Source organism: Mytilus edulis, chromosome 7, assembly GCF_963676685.1.
Source record: "Mytilus edulis chromosome 7, xbMytEdul2.2, whole genome shotgun sequence".
Lineage (NCBI taxonomy): Eukaryota > Metazoa > Mollusca > Bivalvia > Mytilida > Mytilidae > Mytilus > Mytilus edulis.
In genome coordinates, this window is record NC_092350.1 from 21,675,599 (window position 1) to 21,703,042 (window position 27,444).

The 27,444-nt window shown below is 32.7% G+C and overlaps 1 protein-coding gene across 3 annotated transcripts; it reads right to left on the reverse strand.

Moving 5' to 3' along the window:
• Positions 1-7: 7 nt before the first annotated feature.
• On the reverse strand, positions 8-25,627 carry LOC139481031 (uncharacterized). Of its 3 annotated transcripts, none has more exons than XM_071264063.1 (9): positions 25,452-25,627; positions 17,795-17,947; positions 17,070-17,234; positions 16,450-16,542; positions 10,278-10,611; positions 9,430-9,464; positions 9,058-9,132; positions 5,431-5,604; positions 8-681 (listed from the first exon to the last, which is right to left on the reverse strand). In XM_071264063.1, the coding sequence occupies exons 2-9, from the start codon at positions 17,865-17,867 to the stop codon at positions 251-253; spliced, it is 1,380 nt and encodes a 459-aa protein (XP_071120164.1). In that variant the 5' UTR covers positions 17,868-17,947; positions 25,452-25,627; the 3' UTR covers positions 8-250. The 3 variants fall into 3 exon arrangements, with proteins under 3 accessions (XP_071120164.1, XP_071120165.1, XP_071120163.1); XM_071264064.1 differs by lacking the exon at positions 25,452-25,627 and adding an exon at positions 24,204-24,404; XM_071264062.1 differs by lacking the exon at positions 25,452-25,627 and adding an exon at positions 19,283-19,419.
• Positions 25,628-27,444: the final 1,817 nt, after the last annotated feature.

Below are 27,444 nucleotides of genomic sequence, written 5' to 3' on the forward strand. Positions count from 1 at the left end.
ATACAGCTCATTTAGATTAATGTAATCTGCGAGACAAAAATAATAATTCAAATGCATGTCAAAGTTCAAAAATGATATCAATAGTTGTTTCATTGTATCTTAATATTTTGCCCTATGCAGTTAAAGGACTTCATTTTTCAAATTTTTCATACAGTTGAAATGTCTGACAAATCTGATTGTGTCTACTGCTTCATGTTTCAGGGGTAGCATAAAATTTCAATAATGTCAGATCATATATTTTTTAAGCCTCCTACTTTAAAGTAAAGTTCAAGTCATTGTATAATTCGTCGTTCGGTGTTACATGGTCATAGTTAGTATCGAAATGCCTGGCCTGTTTGGGTGTCCGTTTAAGAATATTGTACACTTCTTCTTGTTTGTTCAATATTTTTGGAATATCTGATATACCACTTATGATCTGTCGAAGATCAGACACGACTGTATATGCATTGGCAGGTTTGAAAAATGGTGGTATTTCAGTGATGTCATTCGGTGACATATAAGATTGTGTCAAACTGACTTCCTGAGCTTGATTAAGATCTTCATCTCTGATTTCCATGTAATTGTCAATAGTCAGGACCTGCTCATTTCTTTGGGAATTTTGTGGCTCCTTTTCCAGGTTAATATCAATGTACGAATAACTACTCACGATCTGTTCTGGGGAAGTTTCAACTTGACCATTTTCTACAATAGAACAATCTACTAAATTTTAATATATTAGATAGTAAATTCTTTATTCATTTTCCTCATTAAAAGAAAAGCATAAACTTAAGATCCTATATTGGAATTTTAATGAAAATTTGCAAATAGGCTATTTTGTACCTGATTAAACAAATATGTAAAAAAAAATACACCTTCATTTGCTACTTTTGAGTAAAATGAGGTAGACATTTTAAATATTTGATCGATTTCGGATTTGTGTACGTATTTTTCTTCCAAAAGAAATGCACAACTTTTTTTTATTTTAAAAGATAAACACAAGCTGTTTTATAAGTATCCTATAAATTTATGATTTTTTTTGTGTAGAATCAACTAAAATTTATCAAATGTTCATGAATGTAGAAAAAAACGTCATTTTATACTGTATATTTATCAAACATAAAAAAGTTGGGTTATTGACTTTTTCATTAAAATAAGAAAGAATAACCTTCATACGTAATCGAACCAAATGTCATTAAAAAAAAAAGGGATCCATGAACTCGTTTGAAAGTTAAATCAGTTTGAATGATAAAAATCAGTCGAAAAATGCATCTTTTCCAGATGTGTCATAGTTTGACGCACGAAAATATCATTCTTCGTTAGCAACGTCATTATCTCCCCTGTAACTGTATCGTATGCCCTTAAGGTCACATTTACGAATGTGTTGCCCAATGCGATTTGTCGATGTATCAACTAACTAACAACATGTTTTCAATGTCTAAGTTACCAGTAGTGTCGCCTGATCAGTAGGTTTACCAATAGTGTATTTTTCCAATTGTGACATTTTGACAGAATGTGGATGCGCATTATATGTGATATTTGCCTAGGAGGAGACAGTTATGTGAACACAGCAAGTTAATCTGTCACTTTTGTCGATAAGCATACAGCTTGTGGTTCAGCGAATACTACGTAGTATACAGCAGTTTTCAAAAAGAACCTAACTCATAAACGACCAGAGAAACATCCATGAAAGTAAAAAGCAATGATACACTACCGTAACAAAGAATGCCTTCATAGTCAAAGTACTTTATTTGCTAGTTGATAGTTGCTAATTATTTATATTTTTATATGTGGATTTTCCCGACATACTTGAAGCTTTGACAACCAAACAGTTAAAGGTAAAAAATAATTCTTAAAGACATTTCACGTTTCTGGTTGATGAAAATATCCACTTCTGCCAAAAATAAGTAAACTTGTTTAAGTAAAAGATGCAATTTATTTACATGATGAGTGTTGTACTACTTTTTGCGTGTCTTTCGTTTTTATTGAATCTTTCTGTAGTGGTTGAAAGAAGTATGTTTGGTAAGGACTATCTCTTTATATAATGTTTATCGGTTTACTGATAATACAGGTTTAATAAAAGTTATAATTCCGTAATAATTCTCGAATACCCCCCTTTTATCTTTGCATTCTGAACTTTGACCGTGTCTGCATGTCACGTGACTTTAGCGTATTGTGACGTCACTTCCAAATTTTCTAACGTTTGAACGGGAAGTGTGTTCAATTTGTTTTGTAAAATCCAGTTCCATCCTCAACACAGATGAAACCTCAGAAAAGAAATAGGCAACCGCCTAATAGTTTACGATCTGGTGCAGAGAAAAAGGCTACTTCTAAGCGTAAAAGACCAAACGTTAGTAAAAACCATGTGCATTCTGATCCGGAAAGACCCATGGCTCCTCGTGGGAATCAGAACAGTATTGCGGCGGGTAGTCATTCAACTCAAGTTGGTAAATGAAAGTGGAGACGAGATTATTGCCTCCAACCAAAACATAGTGACCGTGCGGAGTTGGACCCTGTGACAGTAGCCATTCCTGGACCATCGTCTTCGAGAGTTCTTATGTCGAGTACATAGTCTCTTCGCCCAGAATCACACGATGTCGCCACAAAAATCCACAGAAGAGCAGCCGATAATGATTCTAGTATAGTTTCCCAAGTCGAGACGGTCCCATCGATTCAGGATAGTCATGCTCTTCAGACAGTTAGCACCACAAGCAGACAAGGAACCTACTCCAATGCCAAGCCTACTATGGAAATTCTAGACGTGGAAGTTGAAAAATTAGTACATTTTTCGATGGCGAAAATATAAATGGAAAACTTACGAGACAGCACTAGAGTCGTTAGCAAAGTTTACCAAGGAATATGACTTAAATGTATCATGGCCTATACAAATTGATGTGTTAACTCGTTTTATAGCTTACTTATCGTATTCTTGTTTAACATCATCTACAATCAATACATATTTATCCGGGATTAGCCATAAACATAAATTATTAGGTGTAACTGACACTACATGTACTTTTTTAGTTTCTAAAATGTTAGAGGGAGTTCGAAGGAAGAGTCCCAATTTATCAGATATTCGCGCTCCTGTTACTTTAGAAATTTTGCACAAAATTATACGATCTCTCCCATCCGTTTGCTATTCTCATTATGAATCTTGTCTGTTCGCTTCTGCATTTAGTCTTGCATTTTTTGCTTTATTAAGAATATGTGAGTTCACGGTGGATACGAGTACAGATATCGGAGCCCACACAATTTTCATTAATGATCTGTCATTGAAATTTTCCAATAGTAAATATGAATTGCATTTGAAGATTTGAAGTTTGAAAGATGACCAGAGAGGTATTTTAACGACTTTGGTTATTCCTCAAAGGGAGGCAGATCTTTGTCCTGTGAGCCTGTTGCGTGCCTTTTTAGGAATTATATATCCTGTTACTGACAAACCCTTGTATTTACATTTCAATGGGTCTCCATTGACTCGTTTTCAGTTTATTTCTATATTTAAGAAAACCCTGTATTCTTGTGGTGTTAAAGACCACATCGGATCACATTCGTTTAGAATAGGCGGAGCATCGCATTATAGCAGAATGGGGGCTTCGGATTCAGAAATTAAGAAGTGGGGACATGAATACACGAGTTACATTCGTATTTGGTAGATTTTATAGATACGAAGATCTTCGAAACTGTATTTAATGAATGGCTATTATCTATTTTGAATGTATTGAACCATAAAACTAATTTTTGACTCTTCACATTGAATAATCCGCGAAGCGGATTATGTAAAATGTGAAGAGTCAAAAATTAGTTTTATGGTTCAATAAAATCAAAATAAATAATTGCCATTCATTATAAATAAATTTCTATCAAAAATAAGGCTCAAAGAACTTTTTATATTAACAATAACAACGTACACACATGTTGGCGTATGAATACACAACGTCAGAGTGGGCGTGTCACGATCAAAATTGACAACATTGAAAATAAAACTAATAATTTTAACCAATCAGAAGACAGTAAAAACACCAAATTTATTTATTTTAATATGTTTTGTAAAGGTTTAAACAAAACAGGACTTTTCAGAATTTTTGTCATTGTAGAACCCCGTCAAGTTTGGGTCATGGGATCATATATTGTATATTGGGCGGTCAGAAGCATTAAGAGAAGACCAAGGGGTCAGAACCTCGGATTACAATCAAAAGGTTATAATTTTCATTGGTATGGCCAGCGAGGGATGAAATGGAATAATTTGTTACCTTCAGTAGAAGAAAATCTTAGATGTTATCCACCTCCACAAATTTTGATCATACATTTGGGTTCTAACGATTTGGGTTTAATATAAGGAAAAGAGCGGATAAGGTTGGACATTATGCGATTACATGTGTTATTGTCAAATCTATCCTTGGTATGGAGTGAAATTTTGCCTCGTAGATACTGGCACTTGGCAGAAAATCAGGTGGCTATCAATTCGACTTGTTAACGAGTTAATGCAGCTGTTCGTAATATATTCAAAGAAGAATTAAATCATGGCCTTGTAATTTGCCATCCAAATATAAAAGCTCAAGAAAGAGATTTGTTCAGGCATGACGGAGTGCACTTGTCACATGTAGGTAATGATGTTTTCTTAAATAATGTTCAGGGAGCTTTAGAGTCGTTGAGTTAATTGTATTTTAGTACGGGTAGTAAACTCGTTTCGTTGGGGATGAGAGTGTATAGACCTTCTCATTTGGCGGGATCTGGCAAGATGACAGGGGGGTCATGACCCTATAATTCTACGTTAGACCATATGTTAAAATATTCTCCTGTGGTACCACAGGGATGTTGTGTTTTTTTATAAACGGCTTTCTCTTGTTTACCAGAGCGGCCGGTTCATCACTGTTACCAGTTTTGAATTTTATCCTCCGAGTACCGAGGAAGCGTTATTCAAGTTATGGCCTAGCGTCAGTGTGGGGTCGTGCTCCTCGTTCACTCTAATTTTCCTTAGAGGAATTTTTGTTACTTCTGTTACCAGAAGAACACCTACTTGCCAATATTAAAAATACCGGCGGCTTGTATCGTCTTGTCAGACTTCGTTTACTGTTTTTTCCCTGCGACCGATTTTATTCCACGCGGAATGATCGCCTATGAGACAACAGAGTTGTACAAACAACTTTGGTATTAGCATCTAAAGGTAACCGTACAACCTTCAACAATGAGCAAAATATTTACCATATGCGGCCGGTTTTATTCCTCACATTATTTCTTGAATCATTTTAATCTTTAATTAATTTGTCGTTATCGGGCTACAAATAATAAGGTACTAGTATGCTGTAATGATTATTTATTATATCTTCCAGATTGTTTATTATTTTAAAGCATGAGAGCTTACATAGTCGTTTTAATACAAGATCATCCTAAATCATTCTTTTCAGTTTAAATATAAGTATTTTATTGGCATAATTTAGTGACAATAAGTATTACCTTCTACTGTATGATTAAGATCTGCATCCCTGATGTCCGTGTAATTATCGATAGTAATTGGTTGATTGATAGGTTGAGCATTTGGTGTGTTATTTCCCAGGTTAATCTCAACGTATAAATAACCATTTACAACCTGTTCATTAGTGCTGTCAACTTGCATGTTTTCTGTGTTTTCTACAATATTAAATGAAAAATGTACTTTAAGCCAGAAGCGCTTCTCTGCATGGACCCTTAAAAATTTTACTACACAAAGAAGTGAAGAGCTATATGTACAAAGGGACCTCAAAATTATGGGCAAAATTCATCCATTATAAACTTTGCATGCGGGTTTCTTAATAATTTCTATATTTATCATGTTTATCTACTGGGTATAATTGTACTTTTTACTGTTAAAACAGCTTTTGTATTTCAAATGTTAGATTACCAGCCCAGTAGCCAGTACTTCGGTACTGGCATGAACATACGGATTTTTTGTGTTATTAAAATTTGCTGTTACAAAATACTAGAAATTATTATAAATTAAGAAATGTATCTCCCTCATGCAAAGCTCTGATTCCTTTCACAGATTTGGCTATACTTTTTGGACCTTTTGGATTATAGCTCTTCATCTTTTATATAAGCTTTGGATTTCAAATATTTTGGCCAATAGCATCACTGAAGAGACATGTATTGTCGAAATGCGCATCTTGTGCAAGAAAATTGGTACCGTTAATTTAATGACTACCACTGGGTCGATGCCTCTGCTGGTGGACTATTAGTCCCCGAGGGTATCAACAGCCCAGTAGCCAGTACTTCGGTACTGGCATGAACATACGGATTTTTTGTGTTATTTAAATTTGCTGTTACAAAATACTAGAAATTATTATAAATTAAGGAATGTATCTCCCTCATGCAAAGCTCTGATTCCTTTCACAGATTTGGCTATACTTTTTGGACCTTTTGGATTATAGCTCTTCATCTTTTATATAAGCTTTGGATTTCAAATATTTTGGCCACGAGCATCACTGAAGAGACATGCATTGTCGAAATGCGCATCTGGTGCAAGAAAATTGGTACCGTTAATTGTATTACTACCACTGGGATGATGCCTATGCTGGTGGACTATTAGTCCCGGAGGGAATCACCAGCCCAGTAGCTAGTACTTCGGTACTGGCATGAACATACGGTTTTTTTGTGTTATTTAAATTTGCTGTTACAAAATACTAGAAATTATTATAAATTAAGGAATGTATCTCCCTCATGCATAGCTCTTCATCTTTTACATAAGCTTTGGATTTCAAATATTTTGGCCACGAGCATCACTGAAGAGACGTGTATTGTCGAAATGCGCATCTGGTGCAAGAAAATTGGTACCGTTAATTTTATTGATGCTAGATAAACGTCAAATACAAAATAACCAATCATAATAACAATTTAAATAAAGCTTCTTTAATTTATAAGACTTTACTTGACGTTACGATTTATCTTAATTTTATAAACAGTACAACTTAATTTTTGCATGTGATCTTTCAATACCAATTTCAATACTTTAAAAAAAGACTTAGGATTAAGGAAGAGTACGTTAGTGGGTTACTATCATGGCGATGTAGACTGTTTTTATTATTTTAGAGAAACTGTTGTTTCCTAATATGCATAAATAAAATAAGAAATTATAGACCTTTTCAATGTGTAGTGATGCGTAGTCATGTAAAAAGAGTACCAATGAAGAACCATAGTGACACCCCAACCCACCTCAAATAAAATAAAATAAACCGCCAAACAAAGCAAAACAAAAAAAATATCCCAAAGTTGATATATCCACTAAAGGTTGACTTTTTGTCTGATAACATATTTGTTAGTTTTTTTGATTGGTATTTAAAAAGACAGCTGGATGGGTATTTATTGTGCAGCCCCAATGATAAGTTTGTTTTGATACTTTTATATTTGAAGCAGAATTTATACAAAAATTTCTAAAAGACAGACGTAAAACAACAAAAATATAGAACTACAGGGAAAATTCTAAACAGGAAGTCCCTAAACAAATAGAAAATCATAAGCTCAATGACATCATACAAATGGATGACAACTGTTATATTCCTGACTTGGTACAAGCATATCCTTATGTAGAAAATGGTGGATTGAACCTTTTTTAGAGCTAGTTAAACCTCTCACATGCATAACAGTGGCATATTACTATATATATATTATATTGACAACGATGTGTGAACAAAACAAACAGACATGATGTGTAAAAGTATCAAATATGAGGGACATCAGTCCACATTGTGTTATAATCGAAATCACTTGAAACAAGCAAATATGTCAAGAAAGATAACAAAACAGCATATAGGCAAAGTACGTTTGCAAAACGAAAGACAAGACTACAAAAATGTATATAGGACAATAACACGATGACGGGTTGCGTATGTTCAGAGCCACGTCAAATGGAAATTACCAAAATAGTTAAAATCACAAAAAAACTGAACTCCGAGGAAATTTCAAAACACAACCATAAGAAATAATTTACAAAGACAATCAAAGAATACTATTACATGTTATTGAGATGATAAACAGCATCAGGACCTAATATCTATATCTCAAGACCATCGTGTATTTTTTTGTGAAGTTGATACGGAATATTTATCAACAATGTCATGGTATCTTTCGATGAACTTTTTAATAAAAAGGATGAGAGTTCTTTGAAATACCATTGGTTCATCAATTTTCTGCTCAGACACTTGTGACGTTTCACAAAGTATGCGTAGCAGCTGCAAACCTCTTGGGCCGGGAAATGTGTCTGTAGGAACTCCCACTCATATGAAAATAAGAAAAGGTCGGAAATGACCAAAATTACCTAAAGGAGAGCAATCATTTTATTCAAAAAGTGTACCTTCAAATTTAACAAATATGTTGTCAATTAGAAACTCCAGCAAACCGATCACATGTTCTGCTGCGTAGCATGTTTTACCCTTTCGTTCACTATTAACAAAATATATGCCGTTTTGAATCCCAAAGTAATAAACGTATAGCGTATGCTACCTTTTTTATGTTGAATTATTTCTTACAGACGACTTTTCAATTGTGTCTTAGAATCTAAATATTGTTAATACCACTACGCATGGAGGTAAACAGTTTCACAGTATTTCTGAAGACTGTCATTCACGGAAATAATCTTTGTCAATCTAACGGACAATTCTGTAGTCAAACCTGCAGATAAAAATTCTTGTATATCACCTTCAGTTATCTGTCATATGTTTTGATGATGTACTGTGGCTCACAATCCCTCATTCAAGTGAATGCTTGTATATATCAAAACACGGAATTTGTGATACTGAATTAGAACATATAAAAAGTGTACTTCTATTTTCTTCTTTCATGAATAATGACACATATGAACTTACAATGATATGGCAAAAAAACTATAAACATTTCACACAAAAAACAATACGACTAAAGACTGAGCAGCACAAACCCTACCAAAACCGGGGGTGATATATTGCTTATGGAGGGTAAGAAAATCCTGCTACACGTGTGACACCCATTGTTTTGTTCATGTTAGGACCAACCTGGTCGAAAGTCGAATTTGACATTTCTCTTTTCGAGAAAAAATTACGTGTTAGAAAACAACGATTATCAATTAATACTAACCAAATCTTGTAGCAATGCCTTCATAATCATTTCCACTTCTAGTTCTGGTTCCGTCGGAGAACAACTGGGTTACACCTGAAATGTAAATTGTGTATATATTTCTTTTATGTGAACTCGTTCGTTTATATAAAATTATTATTCACTTAATAGATGTGTAGAGGTTAATCTGTAGAATATACTTTCCTCAGTTAAAAAAACTACATAAAGGGAATTGAAATAAGTTTAAACTGAATTATAAATCAGAACTATGAATCATATTTGATTTAATTCTCTCAACAAAGACGAAAACTGCTGGCTTTTAAAAAAATATATATTAGCACTGTAGATATCATGATCTTATGTAATGTATTTAGGGTACTGCGTTTTACTTACTGTTGTCTTGTGCTCTTTCTAAGTGCTTGGTTATACTGTGGAGAGAAAAGTTGTATATCATTGCATTGTCTGAACAGGACATATAGTATTGCATATCATATTATAGTATTAAAACAAAAAATCGAACCAGTCACTTCAACAAGAATAGCTACTATACTTCTATCATATTTTATTGTTTGTCCATACTGTGTGTTCTGTAAATAAATTAGTGAGACACCTCCATATCTTTATATGTTTGTTCCAGGCCAATTACAACGAAATCTTGTTTTAGACGTCCTCAGTTCGTCGTATTGGTGGATGATCTTTGATATTCTGTGTTCCATTTATATATCAAAACTGTCTTATACTCTCAACACTTACAATCTGAACATAGCGTATAGACCCTATGTATAATATTCAAAGGCTAGAATTTCCTGTCGTGACTTTCTTGATAGAGAGTTGCTACAAAAACTGAAGTTTCTGCATGATAGGTTCCAAATGGCAAAGTTAAGTTATCAATATACGAGTTTTACGAACACCAACATGATCATGTATGCCGTTAGGGTTGTCTGATTTACAAATGACCACGCATATGTACCGTTTATCTCAACCATAATGCGTTGCTCTTTTCATAGATTATGGGTCTATCGAATGGAATGAGACTTACAACCGTTAGTTTTACTTTCATGATCAAAACAACGGGTATCAAATATGTTTGTACTCTCGTCTGCAAAGTCGAGTATGTTTGCGTAGTGTAAAGATTATTTTTATCAATTTTACCAATAACATCATGTTTGTAGGTGTTTGTAATACCAAGATGGTGTGCACTTGAATACAACATATATACTCGTATACAAGACTTTACTTACGATTTGTTCAATCTGTATTTTCTAACAATCAAACACAGGCTGATAACACCTACGATAACAATTACAGTGGATACTATAATGATTATTAGAACTTGTGTTGACATTGGAAATCCGGGCTCATCATTTTCGTTAATTCCTACATCAAGCGTTAAGTTCTTAGTTGACAATACAGTGGACGTTTCAATTGTCGTGTCTCTGTCATAAGTAGTTGGTGACTGTTTAGTAAATTTTGTTGTTGGTGACTGCTTTGTAAACTTCGTTGTAGGAGGAGAACTTGTAAGCCATCTAACTGTTGATGTGAGTGATGAAGAAATATGTCTAGTGCTAGGAAAATCTGCAAAAAATTGTTTTTCTTTTAATAATTGCAATAAGCTGTATTGGATAGCTTAAATTGCTGCAGATCTATAGAAATAATTATTTGTACTTTCTTTTTTTAATAAAAGTATGGATTAATTGGTTCAACAAGCAAAATTTATAATAGGAACTTTTGTACGAATGAAGCACGGACATGGTTCAGAGACGATGTATACAGTCCGCCAAAAGTTAAGCACCACCTATTTTTATTGCATCGATTTTTTTTTTAAATTTAAAAAATCAATTATTCCTCGAAAAAAAGAAAACAGTCATGTAGCAATTTTGCTAATGTATACCATAAACAAACCACAAATATAATTTTGGTCACTCATGAAGGTTCTATGCATGTAGGTTTTTCGTTCATAGAAATAGTGTAAATTACACAATTCAGAAACGGAATTCAAGTTTCACTGTGATTTTATTTTTTTACAACAATCGATCACCCAATGTCATTAAAATTTTCTACACATAATCTTTGGTATGTTCGGCAAATTTAATGTCAATATTTGAGTCAATAGCATGTGTAACAACCTCTCTTCCGGTACAGTTTCATAACACGACATATCATTCTTGGTACAAACCTTCAAAACTTTAGTTGAGGAACTCCGTTGCATTAAACAATAAATTCCACTTCGACAAAATATTGACGCAAGTGGGGGATTATTAAAATGAGGGACTACAATGATTTTAAGGCACCAAATCTCTGTATGTCTGTCCGTTTATGTTACCCTGCAGAATATGCATACCCAGCAATACACAGTTAGGAGTTTAGTTTCGCATTTTGGATTGTGGATTTTTCAAATAGGAAAGTTATTGTGTAATAAAATTCATTTTTAGACAGATGAGTGCTAATTTAGCCTTCAAAGATGGTTAATAAGTACATCAAGATTATTTTTTACATGTTTTATGGGCTGTTTTCTGTTTGACAATCCGTATTTTCATAGCTAGACCGGCCATCGGTCCAGAAATTATGTACTGTTTACAAACACTCTTTTTCTACACGAAGTATTTGACGCAATTTTACAAAAAAATGAGATGAAAGACATATGATTTTCATTGGATTTGCTGAATGATATATGTACACAGTTTCAGAAAAGGTATTACTTCAAGCGATTGAAATTCTACTTTTAGCCAAATTTTGGGGAAATATGTGACATTCCCCCCCCCCCCCCCCTTTTGCAATATTTTATAACAAATAAATGCAGATTGTTGCCATGGATACACCAAAAAGAAATTATATTTTACCATTTAATATGCTGGATATAAAATCTATGGAAGAATCTGATTACATACATATGCCCATATATGACACAAACAGTAAGCTTGATATTGCAAGAAAGCAATGAAAAGGGGATGGTAAAATTCATAAGGGCAAATTTTAGTATTTTTTCCTAACTGTTTATTGCTACCTTATAACGATATAAGAAGCAACCCCGTACTGGAACACCATCAGCACTGTATGTAGTCCTTCTGCAAACATTGTTTTGACCATAGGCCGTTTTGTTTCCCCGCGAAATTCGTATTATTGCGTCTACTCGCAGTAAAAAATCAAAGCGCTGTAAGCGCTGAAGGCAGTTAACCAAAAACCAAGGCAACCGTAATTATGAAAACTGTGGCAATGTTGCCTCAATATTAAACATTCATATATAGCACATTCATGTTTATCTAATGATTTATTTATTAAGGCAAATAATTTATATGTTATCAAGGTTTCAAAAGCAATGCATATATCAATGTATATTTTTTATGGCGAGTCTGCAGTGGTACAAGTTCCCAATGATTGCAGTTGTTCTACTTAGTAGTTAACCTTGGTTTTATTTGACTGCTAGAAGTTCAAGTTGACTTAGTATGAAGATGTAATAGTATGAATGGACTGGTTTCCCTGGAAAGAAAACTGAGTTTGTGTTCTATAGTACAAAAGTTATGAGACACGAATCAGACAAATGTTCACTACAACAGGGATCAAAGGTGAGGTCTGACTGACCTGCCCATAGTAAATGTAAATGATTTGTTATTTTGTCCCATATATATGAATATATATAATTCAGGGTTGGGGATCTCAACGGTTTTCAAGTTCTCAAACAGGTAGGGGTAGGCCGAGGATTTAGGGGGGCAGGAGGCCCCGCCCCCCCCCCCTTTTGGGAAAAAAATTGGTTGCTTATATAGGGAATCAATGAAGCGTGACTTGAGCGGGCCCCCACTTATGAAAATTTCTGGATCCGCCACTGGAGGTAGGGTGACCCTAGGGACTTCCTCTACATTTCATTTTATTTGTAATATTGTCCCATACATGAATATATATGGTTTAGGGGTGGGGATCTCATTGGTTTCCAAGTTCTCAAACAGGAGGGGTAGGTTGACCCCAGGGACTCCACCTATATTTCATTTAATTAGTTATATTGGCCCATACATGAATATATATTGTTTTGGTGTGGGGATCTCAACCGTTTCCAAGTTCTCAAACAGGAGGTTTGGGGTGACCACAGGGACTTCCCCTATATTTTATTTGATTTGTTTTATTGTCCCATACATGAGTATATATGGTTTAGGGGTAAGGATCTTGACCATTTCCAAGTTCTCAAACAGAAGGGTGTACAGTGACTTCAGGGACTCCCCCTATCTTTCATTTGAATTGTTATATTGTCCCGTACATGAATATATGGTTAAGAGGTGGCGATCTCAACGGGTGTCAAATTCTCAAACAGGAGGGGGCGGGGTGACACAAGGGACTCCCCCTATATTTCATCTGATTTGTTATATTGTCCCATACATGAATATATATGGTTTAGGGTGGGGATCATTTTCAAATTCTAATACAGGAAGGGTGGGGTGACCCCCAGTGACTCTTCCTATATTTCATTTGATTTTTCATATAGGTAGTCACAAATATGAATATATATGGTTAAGGGGTGTGGATCTCGACCGTTTCCAAGTTCTCAAACAGGAGGGGGTGGGGTAACTCCAGGGACTCCCCCTATATTTCATTTTATTTATAATATTGTCCTATACTTGAATATATGCAGGGGCGGCTTCAGGCGGAGGGTTGCGGGCTTGCACCCCCCCTTAAATTTGCAAAGCATGGGTTGTTCTCAGCTTAATAAAGAATATTCCGATAATTTTACCTCAATTTTTTTTAGCCTCGCTCTGCTCAGCGAAAATTTAAGTTTGCGCCCCTCCTAACCTAAAATCCTGGATCTGCCCCTCATATGGTTTAAGGGTGGGGAGCTCGACCGTTTCCAAGTTATCAAACAGGAGGGGGTAGAGTGGCCCAAAGAATGCCACCTATATATCATATGATTTACTTACATTTAGGTATATATAATATAGTTGCATTATTTGTGAAAATAAAGAAAGAAACTTTCAGCTACTTTAATTTACCCTTCAAAATTGAGAAAAACAAATAACCCTTCGAAATTGCAGTAATATGTTTACACTTTAAAAGCATGATGCATCTCACATGCATTATCATCATTTATCACTGATAAAGAAAATTGAGACTGTGATCATGAACATGTATATTGTTAGATATCTGTTCCCAGCTGTTACGTTGTATTGGATTTTTAAATTAAAATTTGTCAAAAAGTAATTTTGAGTTTCTGTATAAAGTATTTTTCTGCTTTTTCTTTCTTTTACATATATCTTTTGGTTTACAATTCTAGTGTTTATATTCATTTACCATGCATAGATTTATTTTTTCACCTGCTTTGATTTATTTTGTAATTGATCACCGAAACCGGAATTATCCTTATCCGCTTCCGGAATCGGATCCGATGTTGTAAAATTTTGTCTTCGCGGCCGCCATTGTTATGTGTTTACAATGTTGTTTTTGTCAATCAGATACGATTTTACTCGAATTTATACAACATTTGTCGGCGATTTTCTGTATAAAGCTAGCGGTTGAACAAAATGAACATCGCTGTCATGAATAATAATGATAAAAATAAGTTTTAAGCTCGTTTAATTGGAGACTTTGGTGACTTGCATGGAAGGTTTGCAAAGTAATTTAAAGTGGAAGGTGACTACGTCGGGCGTAGCTAGAAACCAACTATCCTGGTCGAAATTCCGCTTGCAAAAGTGGAAGGTCGCGGACTTCGGACCACCGCTAAATTGCACACCTGCCTCCAAATTCAAAAGCTACGAAAATTTCTTTTTCTAATTTGAAATTGCCGCCAACAGCATGAATTGTTGAACTTATTATATAATAGACTACTGACGTAGTTGTACTACGTATTGATGACAAACAATATCCCTACGACTTTTGCCATTTGGGAAATCTAAACTACTTGTCTTAAGAGAATTTCGGCGATTAAATATTTCATACAATTGTTCTTTGACATCTTAGCTAAAAGCACAAGTCATAATGAACTACACAAGGATTCTTAATAAGCACTACTTCCTATGTGTAACTTCAAAACTTTTGGATAAATCGACGATCATTTAAGGTTTTTCTGGTCATATTTTTTGTAATCCAGAATAAAAAGTATTAAAAAAGTGTTCAATTAGTTATATATAACATAGTAGCGAGCTAGATAATAACAATGGCAAGTATTTCAGCATTTATTGGGTAGAACACAAATCTAGGGTGCTCGCATAATGCAGCTTAACTGCATAAAAATGACTCCCATCTGGCCAATGAGTGTTTTGTCAGCGTCTTACGTTCAAGCATAGATAGTCATTATCCCATTGAAACCTGACGGTAGAGTGCCTGCCTGTAAGTTCAAGTCTCTATACACCACGACTTGCTCTTCGGTTGCCTTTATGAAGTCGACGGACCAATGTACGAACACTAACACGACCACCTAAAGAAACAGTGTATTTGTAAATGCGCAGATGACCTTTGATAAAAGGTTGCTTGACTGCTTTATCGAAGTTCAATCTTTTTGGTTGTAACGCATGTTCTTATGGTTTGTTAAAGGTAATTCATAACACCAAACATTAATATTTTTTTCGCAATAGTTAAAAAAATGTTGCCAGTTATATTTAGGTGGTGCTTAACTTTTAGCGGACTGTATACATAAACAGCGCAAGTTGTAAAGGAACTTAAAATACCACGGCATGTCCATGTATTAACCTTGCATCAATAACCAAAACATCAATATATATAGTGTGTTGTGGGGTTATACGAAACTATTCTTTCATTAACTATATAAATAATAAATTATTGATAAATTTAGTGCTTTCAAATACCATTTCTGGAACTTTAAGTAACATCTTTCGTCTTCTTTGTTTATTTTTAAAATGATACTGTTCGGCTTAATTGTGTCCCTTTCTACAATCGCTATAGGTCCTATGGTACACTAAAAGTTTGTGTTTTTCTAGCTAAAAGTCTACAATAACTTCAAACAGGGCGCAGATTTAAACTTTGCATTCTTTTACATTCTTCATACCGTATCTAATACAAGTATAATATATGTTTTAGTTAACTGAAGATAAAAACTATACAGCAGCCATCAGTTTGATAAAATTTATTATTTATATTATTTTAAAGGTCATCAAACAGTGACATATTTTAATCTTACCTATTTATAAAATTATTAATCCAGCTTGACTTATTCGAATTCCTTCAATTACTTATACGTATTATAAAGGTCTGCAAGCATCAAACAGGACAAGGGAGTATTGAAAATTCACGAAAACTTTCGCTGTATCTACTATTTGTATTTTAGTGCACGATTTTAGACACAGCTACTGCTTGAACTTGGACACACAGTACAAACTTTGCTGGTACAGTTTTTATTTTTTTTAATTTTAATAGTAACGCTTAATAAACTTGTATAGCGCTAAACTTTGACAATATGAACAATAATCTACTCTTTACCTGATGGTGGACATCCAGTAGCTTTATCACAAACGCTGACATCACAGCTACACTGCTTTTTACATGCAATTCCATATTTGCCAGGACCACACCCTATATTAATTATTTTGCATTTAGTATTTGATTTACATAATCACAAAACAAATCACAATATATACTATAGATGTGTTTATGGTTACAAAACTTTACTTTTCCCCAGTAATTAAACCTAAAACATTTGCAATATCTGAAGAAGTCTTAAGCTTGGCAAATTGCAGGTAAAAATGATTAAACAATTGCTTATTTTTATTATTTAATACAGAGTAATTTTTCTTTTACAACAAATACACATCCGAATGAAAAAATGTTAAGAGATTGTTTTGTTGTATAATATGACAGTAATATAAAGATCATAATCAAATAATGTACAAACAACAATTATTTCTTTCTAAAATATAACAGATCGCCCATGACAATTATTTCTGTGCAACTTTAACATAATATAAAATAAGATTATAAATTGCTATTCAATTTACGATATCTGTAAAACATATTTTTGTAACTAAAAAGTAACAAATATAAATATCAATTGCCACTAAAAATTTAAATTTATTGTAACATTTAAAATCAATTATACTAACTAATAGAGCATGTTGCTCCTGCTAAACCTGGTTGGCAAATGCATCCTCCAGAACTTTTTTTACAAACGCCCTGAATATACCTTTGATCCTTGCAATATTGTAAAAATTCTTCATTACACGATTGTGAACAGTCATTATAATCCCCACATGGATTCTTACTAGTAACTGAAAAAAATTATACCGCACATGTATCAATAACTTTATATAAGAAGGGAAAGCTAATATAGTGTTAACAAAGGACCAACTAGCAAGTTGCAACAATCAGAAGAGAGAAGATCAACAACATGGATGTGCATGATGTTCAAAATCACTAATGGTCTCGTCACTATAGATGCAACATACAGGATTTTCCCAATACGCCATAATTTTATAATATAACTCAAACATATCAAACAGATTGAAGCTAGGTTGAAACCTGATTTTATAAATAAGTCTGATATTTTCGACTTTTTTTATATATTTTTTAGTGTAAATACATTAATAAGGAATATAATTCATAGTTAAATTATATGTGCATGTAAAATACACTAAAGATGGTTGAAAGACTGCATATCAATAAAAGGCAGAAAAGGGTATTGTTCAAGGTTCCAGTTAAATGCAAGTGTTTTGCTAAAAAATATGACTTTTACGACTTTCTAATAATCAAAAAAATGACGCAAACGATGAATTTTGATAAATAAATAAAAGTTCATTTCCATTGAAACAAAACAAAAAAGGATACAAACCTTGACTTAGGATTTCATCAAATGAGCACAAAATGATACACAGTAGACTGAAGGTGAACAAGGCAGGATTCATTTTATCTCAAACGTTATACTGTCACTCAAATAAGCAAAGGGGAAGGAGATGTCTGTGTGCAGAACAATGGATTCTTTGGTCTGAAAAAGAAATAAACAGAAATTTAATCAACTATTCGTAGATTTATAGAAACATCCTTGCAAAATAAATAGTAATTTACTTTATTTACAGCTGGAACCGTAGTCTATATACATAATATGTTTATGAATACCTGACAGTTTTTGAGTGCATAAATTAATGAGGACCAGATAGACAAAAAATTACCAATCTGTAGTATTATTGTTTCGTTCAACCCTTTCATGTGTCAAAAGATATCTATACTTCAACTCAGCTAGTATATTATAGACTCGCTTAATTTAAAAAAAAACAAGTTCAGGTCTGAAATATAAACAGACTTTGAACAGGTATATTAAACGGGTGCATGTCATTTGGGCCAAATAAAATTGAAACACAAAACACAAATAGCTTAAAACGTAATTTATTCCACTAAGGTTATTAATGTAATATGGGAGGATTAGCCAAAATGTAGTCTTTTTAATTTAGCCAACATGTCGACTTACTATTGTCTCGAACTTTACATCTATTAGGCCCAGTCGATGACATACTGATTTTCTAGAAGGTAGCTTTTCGAAGATAAGGAAGAACACAAACCATTGAACACTCTAAATCAAGTTGTAGATAAATCGTTAATTAATCTGATTTATTTTGAGAAACAATACCTTCATTAAATAATGACATAATTGTTTGTAAATATTTTGGTAGTGACAAAAACAAACATGAAATCTAACTTCCAAAAATAATATAATATCGAAACTATAAACATCGTTTAGCTTTACATTCTGATAAATAGAGAAACAAATGCTTGTATTGAAATGGCACAATTGCTAATAGTTCAAAACAAAAAATATTCAGAATTTCAAAATTCCTTTTTGATAATTGGGGATCAAAACCAAATAGCAAACCCTATAAAGATTAAGTTTAGTTTTAAAATGAATGGCATCCTTATGTTTAAGTCAACTTATACCGAAAGTTAGACGCTTTGAAAATTATAAACTTTGTGCGTGTACATAGAAATCCGTAGGTTTTTTAATCAATGTACTTCACATAGATACTGTTAAAAAAAGAAAATGACACAATTGGCGATTTCCAAGGAAAAGTCTCCATTAAATGGCGAAAATCAAAAGCGCAAACTAATGATATCTCTGTTTGGCATGGGTAGTTCCTTTTGTGGAAAATGGTGGACTAAATCTGGGTTTAAAAAGGAACGGACTATTTGAAACCAACTGTATTCTTTCTCAATTGGAACAAGTTTTTAAGAAACAAATGGCGGGTTGAATCTATATAAATAAATTGCCAAAAAAAAAAAACCACCCAGACATTTGACAACAAAAAACTTAAACGATACTGATACTTACTTTTAAATAGTATTGGCGATACGTGTTGTTAACTTAAATACTCTGAATGATACAGATATCGTGGATATAAACATGATTTCAATGACCTTCCTAACAGGAACTCATCCACTTGAAATCAATATGCACAGTGTGATAATACTACCGTACTTACAACATCTTTTAATTACTTGAGTCAATTGGGTGATCACTTAAGGTATTGATTTACGTAGGACATGTTTAAGTGTCGTGATTAAACTCTTATTCATAATTTTTCACGTAATGCGTTTTAAATTTAAGAGCACGAGTTTGTATGGTACATCAAAGCGCACTAACTTGCCGATGAACGTGATATTTTATAAATGTTTACATGTCAACTCAACCAATTATTTAAAATGTATCTTGAGTGGTCAATATTAGTTCTTATATAAGAGCTTCTGCTGATTTCGTTCTCATTTTACATTCTTTTTCTGAGTGTGCTTATATTACTGGGTATTTTTAATGATTGAATAGTCGTAACTACAAACTATGCTTAAATCTGTTATACGATTTTCCTTACATTTAGTTTGTTGTTGGTGATTATCATTTGGCGTGGCTCTGTGATCCCGTCATTGAGTTATTTTTCTATGGTAATAAAAATGAAGTATTGTCTTTCATTTTTGGTAATGTGCTTTGTCTATATGCCTTTTTGTGTTTCTTTGTTACATATGACATGAGTATGTGCTTACACATCCCGTCATTGTGCTATTGTGCTATGGTAAATTCTTGTATTCTTGACTATCATTTTTGCTAATTTGCCTTGTCTATATTCCTTTTTGTGTTTCTTTGTTACATATTTGCTAGTTGTTGTAGTGATTAAGATTATAACACAATGTTGACTGCTGTACCCCTATTTTTGACATTTTTTACCTATTAGGTCTGTTTGTTTTGTTCACACATAGTTGTCAATATAATGGAATTGTATGCCACTGTCATGCAAGTGAAAGTCTTAACTATCTATAAAACCAGGTTTAGTCCACCCTTTTCTGCATAAAAAATTGTCTGTACCAAGTAAAGAATATGACAGTTGTGTGATGTGTTTTGATTTTGCAATTTGATTACGGACTTTCCGTTTTGAATTTTCCTCGGAGTTCGGTATTTTTGTTATTCTACTTTTACGTAGTATGTTAGCGGTTTATTAAATACTACAGTTTCCTTCAAGAAAATGTGTACTTATAGACGAAAATCAATTAATAAAAATACGCTTATCCAACGCTTTGGAAATACATTAAGATGGACGATCACTTATCATAAATCTTGAGAACTTAAGTTCACTGTCGAAAGCCTGTGTATTTGTTCAAACGAAGAACAAATCAACAAAAAAATTTGTTCTTCGATTTTATCGGTAAGTATTTAATTCAATGATTTTTTCATATATACCCGAGGCAAATACTTTTAGTAAGACATGTCTTGTAAAAAAAATATAATGTAGATTATATATCACACATATATTTACAATAAACGCATCATAGATACCAGGATTGACATTTTATATTTACGCAAGACGCGCGTTTCGTCTACAAAAGACTCATCAGTGACGATCGAATAGATAAAAGGTTAAAAGGGTCAGACTAAGCACGAAGTTGAAGAGCATTGAGGACCAAAATTTCCAAAAGATTTGCAAAATACAGCTACGGTAATCTTTTCCTGAGGTAGAAATAATAGTATTTGAAAAATTCTAAGTTTTGTTAAAAGCTTGCGTCATCGGTGTCAGAGAAAAAGGCAGAAGTAGCACATACTGGTTGGGAAGTTATGAGCTAAATATGATGCACAAGACTTGTACCGGCGATAAAAATAAATGATGATAAAATTAATAATAACTTTGACAATTTATCGATGATGTGCTGTCGCTGCCCAAATCTTCGTTTTTTGATATTAAAAAGCTTAATTTAATTTTAGGTATTTTTTTAAATTTTCCTCTACATTTTTAAATTGATTTCACACAACAACCCTATTGAATACAGCAGAAACATGTCCTTATACAACTGTCATATATGTGTGTACAAAATCCCGATACAATTAAACATTTTAGTGTGATATAAGGAAGATAAAGCTCACATTAGAGGACCTTTAAATTTAGTACTGATCGTAAATCTTATTTGTCAAACGCTAAGTAAGCCCGGAAAGGATACAAACAAAACAATTATAACATTTCAGCTTTTATATAACTACAATGTCTGTCATAGACCGCTTGGTGTTGAATGCATATACATATATTTCTGTGATTAAACTTTTATGTAGAATGTCCTGTGGTTAAAAAATTTCATGAACACGTTTCTAGTACAACCCTTGCTTTCTTCTTCATTTGTAACATAATCAAAATTTCAAACCTATAACTGAGTTTTGACCTGAAAGGACCGACACGACAGGTGCAATAAAGCGAATAATATCAAACTCCAAGGAGAATTTAAAACAGGAAGTACATAAAAACTGACATAATCAAACTGTATCAACCAACGGAACAAGAGTGTAAAACAATTGGCATAGTACTAACATGATACAGGCATTTTCCGAAAATGATAGGGGTTAAACCGTGTTTTATAGCTGACAAACAAGAACTTCTACCCTATTTGGAGTACCCGAATTTCTGAACCTCACAAACTTCTGCAGAGAAAATCAATAACTGTCCCATTGAAGTTTGTGAGGTTTTGTTTGTATGTTCGTCTTATTACTTTTTTTCATAGTAACGTCTGTCTTTATACTACTGATCGATTTTCATTTCCATTTATGTATCTTCTCCATTTTTTGTTATAAACGAAAGTATTATCGGCATTGTGTTGTTGTTGGACCACATCTTCATTTATTCTTCTTATATTAAATAGCTTTATATCTATAATACTAAAATTACGAGGTCCAATTTGTCAGCCGTCATCGGGTAAAAACGACAAATCAAAGAATTCAACTCTATATATAGCTAATATAGGACAATGGTGTAGATTAAAAATTACTCCACTCCAGACCCTTTTGTTTTCCGCATAATTAATATTGCCAATAATTAACAAGTTCCGGGTCGAATCCGATACCGATACCAATAATATATTCACCTGTTACCTATTATCTTATCTGTACGTTCCGCATTTGACAGGCGCACCACCAAACGGTGTATTTAGGATTTTGCTATATACACGGGTCATAATCAAAGAGGCCGACACTACTAAATTCAATCTTTGTCAAATTTTCCCCTATTGTAGTTTTATACAGCAATCAGCAAGACTTTCTAAGATAACTAATATGGGACAATGATGTTGATTAAAAAATACTCCATTCCTGGATAGCCAGGACCTTTTGTTTTCCAAATAATTAATATTACCAATAATTGACAAGTTCCAGGTCGACGGGTTCAAACAGAAATATTTGAAAGCAGAGAAAACTGTGTATCTTATAATCGACATGACTGTATCAGATGACAATACCAATTACTAAAATAAGACTTAGGCTTGGTTATATACTTTAATTCAGTTACGGACCAGCAATATCACGGGTGTGTACTTGTCTATATTAAAAAATTAGGTACTATTTCAAATTGCCTCTACATTTCTAAATTGAATTCACACGATAACCACATGAAAAACAGGAGAAAACAATTCCGTAAAAAAAATGTTATAAAAATGTGTATACAAAATCACGATACATATAAGAAAACAATTAAGGTGGTATGGGTGTCTTACGACATCCTGGATTGTGAAAAACAGAGAATCTAAGGTTAAGATTTTCAATCAAATTAGCAAAATTTGATACTGGAATGCAGTTAACAAATGTAAATTTGCATTTAAAAGAATAAATTCATAAGCTTATAACCTATAAATATTAATAGTTTGACAAGTGTTAATTATTTTGGCTTGATTATCAATGTTTTTTTAACTGGTATTTAAACGGGAGGAAACTCTGAAATAGTGCGTTTTCTGAAGAAATATACATAGTATTTTTTATTTTGAAATATAGCCGGAAAAAACGCACGGTAACCCTGTCTTTTCTTTTGATATTCTAAAAGCATTTTCTACAAGCCATCTTCTCATATTTCATTTTACAATTCTATCATTTAGTTTAGCTTCTAGTCAGATAATGATGCCTGTATAGTCCATACAAAATATTTCATTTTGTCATAACCTGTAGTTTGAGAAAATGCACAGTTACCTATCATTTTTTTTCATATTTTTGAAAATATATCAATAGATACTACGTTTTGGTAAAGTATGAACAAATTCTATCAAGTTTAATTTATACTCCCATACCACCTTAGATATTAGAATGAGCTTGATAAGTCCAGAAAGGATAACAAACAAAACAATTACAAACTGTACAGCTTTTATAACACTAGATCACAGACTGCTGTGTATAAAATGCAATACATTTCAATACATAAATTTCCATCATCAAATTTATTTACAGAAGTTGCGTAAAGTGTTGTTGAAATAGTTGATGCACATGTTTTTAGTACAACCCTTGTTTGTCTTCATTTATGACATCACAACAATCCTACACTAATTGGTCTGCTTTGACCTGAAATTACCGACAAGACATGTGCCACTAGGCAAAAAAGGAAAACAAAATTACAAACTCTAAAGAAGATTCAAAATAGTTATCAAAGGTACCCGGATTATGATTTAGTACGCCAAGAAGTCAATAAAAACTGACAAAATTAAATTTTATACACTAACGGAACAAGTGGAAAAAATGAATGTAAAGTTGTGTCAATCATACTTATTTTTGAATGGAGATTAATCAGAATGTCATATAAAGAAAAAGATGTGGTATGGTTGCATCGCTATTCTACAAATGTATTTACAGTGTTGTTTGTAATGTATGAAAATAATATGACCCGGTAAAAATTAAAATAGCAAGAAATGAAGTTACTAGTATGGTAACATTAGATTTCTGTCAATAAGATCGGTCCGTTTGTTCCTACCTTAATATTTAAATAATATTGCAATAAAACTGTACAGAGTACTACCACTGGTTGTTTAGATAATTTCTCTATTTTTAAAATTAGTCCATGTAAAAGTAGTATATGTCATCCTATATGGCCGATGAATCACAGACGACCAATTGTTGTAATGGATGATCTAGGTTTAAATGTTTTATCGGTTAAAGTTTCAGGAAATTGTACAAAGTCAACAAAAGTAAAATAACAAAAACAAATCGAATATTCCTTGGTAACGTCTGTCTTTCTTCTACTGGTGGATTTTGATTTCCACTTTAGTATCATTTCTCTCCTTATCTTTTAAGGAAAATATTAGCCGCATTATGCTGTCGTTGACCTAAATATTATTTTATACATAGTATTTTTTTTTATATGAAAAAGTGTGTATCATTTCAACTTTTATTTAACATTTATAAATAGAAATTAACATGACAACCCCTTTAAAAGAAAAAAATAATCCGTTACATATTGTCATAAAAAAATGTGTCTAAATGATCACGATACATACAAAACAAATAAGTTTAGTAAACGTTTAAGTGTGTTATAAGAAAGGGCATGATAAGCCCGGAAAGGATTAAAACAAAAAAATATAAACTTTTCAGCTTTTATATAACTATACCATTGACTGCTTTTCAGATGTTAAATGCAATATTTTTCTATACATATATTTCAATGATCAAGTTTATTTAAACAATTTGCTCAAAGTGTTTTTGAAATAGTTGATGGTATAACCCTTGTTATATTTATTTTATTTTTGACATCACCGAAATTAACCACTAATCAGTGAGTGTTGATCTGAAATGACCGACACACAAGACAGGTGCCACCAAGCAAAATATACCTATTACAGCATTTAACAATCGGAAAAATAACATTACGGTAGGACAAGTTGTGTCATTTGTACATTTCTTTTAGTTAAGGTTAATAAGAATGGCATGTTGATAAAATTATGTTAAATTTAAATACCTGGATATTAATTTAACACATATTTCAAAACAAAAGTGTTGGAAATACCACAGTTGGTTCAATAAATGACCTTTACATTGGATATCTTACAATATATCATTATTGTTATATTTTGATTAAAGTAATTTATAATGTTTGGAAAAAACATGACTCGTTGCATACCAAAAATAGCAAGAAATGAGGCTATTTATGATAACATTAGCTTTATGTCCAAACGTGATCAATAAAAGAGTGGCGAACGATACCAGAGGGTCCGTTTAGTCTTACCTCAGTATTGTAACAAAACTGTACAGAGTACTATCACTGGTTGCATTGTGCAGAAAGTCTTTCTATTTTAAAAAAAATATTTTAAAAATAGAATATATCATCCTATATGCACGACAAATCAGACCAATTGTTTTAATGGATGTCTTAGGTTTAAATGTATTATCGGATAAGGCTTCAGGAAATTGCACTTCATGAAGTAATATGAATATGAATAAAACTCTATTTTGAACAAGTAACATCAAGTGTGACCGTATATGTACATTATTTTTCATTTTAGTATTTTGAATAAGGAAAAAAGATTATAAATTTTCAACTTTAATATTGTTAACATCAATACACTGATTTTGCAGTTATCTTAAAACATGGGACCTGCTTCTTACGTCAGTCATCTGATAAAAAAACATAAGAACTTTATTTCAAATGAGGAAAAAGGTATGTTAATGAATTGCAAAATAGATCAATGCATCTAGAATCTTCGACCAGTCATTGTACAATTCACATATTTTAGTTCTCAAAAAAGCAGTATTAAAAAAAAAAGAGGACCTTTAACAAAACATATGAATTCGTGATAAATTTTTTTTACAAAATACAAAAAAGGACAATAATAAATTAAGAGAACAATGTAAAGTAAACAAATGTTTAACTAGAATTAAATGTACAAAAAAAAATCTTTTCAGTTATTTTAATTAGTTTTTTCCTGTGTTATTCTTACATAATTATACTTGAACAAACATTTGCTTACTATTTATTATCAATTGCTAGTTTACATTTTGGGAAAAAAAGAAGAGGATAAAAAAAAAAAATTAAAACAAGAACTATCTTTAAAAAAGATATCCAACGTATTAAAATTTGAGTATATGTTTAAGACTATCATTTCGATAACCTTCAGAAGCACAATGACTTAATGATGCAGGACCTCTTTAATTAAATCTTCATCTGAATGTAACTACAAGAAGGCGATTGCAGTGCACTGAAAACCTGCATAGTTTGACACAATGTGTCCTTGGTGGCAACACCCGTTCACTACCTTCATCTTGTGAATAACAATGCTATAACTATCTAAAAATCAATGAATTACCAACAAAAGAACGTTACAAATTGTTTTGTGAATATTCCGATTATATTTAAATAAGTGATTTAATAACCATTTAAATAACGTTTTCTCTGTTCTCGGTCCTCGTATCTTTCTGTTTACATTCATCAAAACCCTGCGGAAATCTCACATGCGTAGTTGCGTTCTAAAAGTCATGTACGCTGTCATGGATGCAAAGAGCTATTTGAGAAACATTTATTTTGATAAAAATATAAATCTTTGTAAGATCTAGTTCAAATATTTATCGTTTTTCACTTGCTTTCCATCACGATATGATTAACGAGACGTTTTTTCAAACACAACCAAATCACCCACCATGACAGCATTTTCTCCAATCACAGAAATGATTTTCGAGCATGCGTATTCTGTTGCCATAGTTAAGCGTCCTTACGTTCAAAGGGCACAAACCGAAACTATACCGACTACGTCGGAAAAATTAAGTACCTGTACTCATACTTACCGAAAGCAACCTCAAGTACACAACCTGCCGTCATGAAATTGTGTCGTCCAACTTTAATATACCGATGAGTTTTGTCAGATCTGTACTTCAGAATATAATTTATACAGCATCAGTAAAGGACGAGACAATCTTTTTGCAATGCTCAGAACATTGAATTTAAATGTAAAAAAACACTTTATATACTGATAGTGTAAAGTTTTTAAATTCATCTGGACTGAAAAATTCATTCCTTTTAGAAATTGCCTGTAACGTCACGATACCAAAATTGCACCGAGAACCCACATTCCACTTATTCAACGTAAACAGCTGAGAAATTCTTAAAAGTTTTCTTTGAGACAAAACAATTTGTATTTTGATTATTTGACATTATACACGTCTTACAAAACAGGTGAATATATTCAAATATACACTAAACGTTCACAGTTTATATCAACAGATGA

Bases quoted from the DNA above. Each gene is read 5' to 3' on its own strand.
- LOC139481031 (XM_071264063.1), bottom strand. From the start codon at position 17,867: ATGAATCCTGCCTTGTTCACCTTCAGTCTACTGTGTATCATTTTGTGC. The intron at 9,465-10,277 runs GTAAGTAAAGTC...TTCTCTCCACAG, and splicing joins AAATACAGATTGAACAAATC to TATAACCAAGCACTTAGAAA. The intron at 5,605-9,057 runs GTTAGTATTAAT...TTAATATTGTAG, and splicing joins AGGCATTGCTACAAGATTTG to AAAACACAGAAAACATGCAA.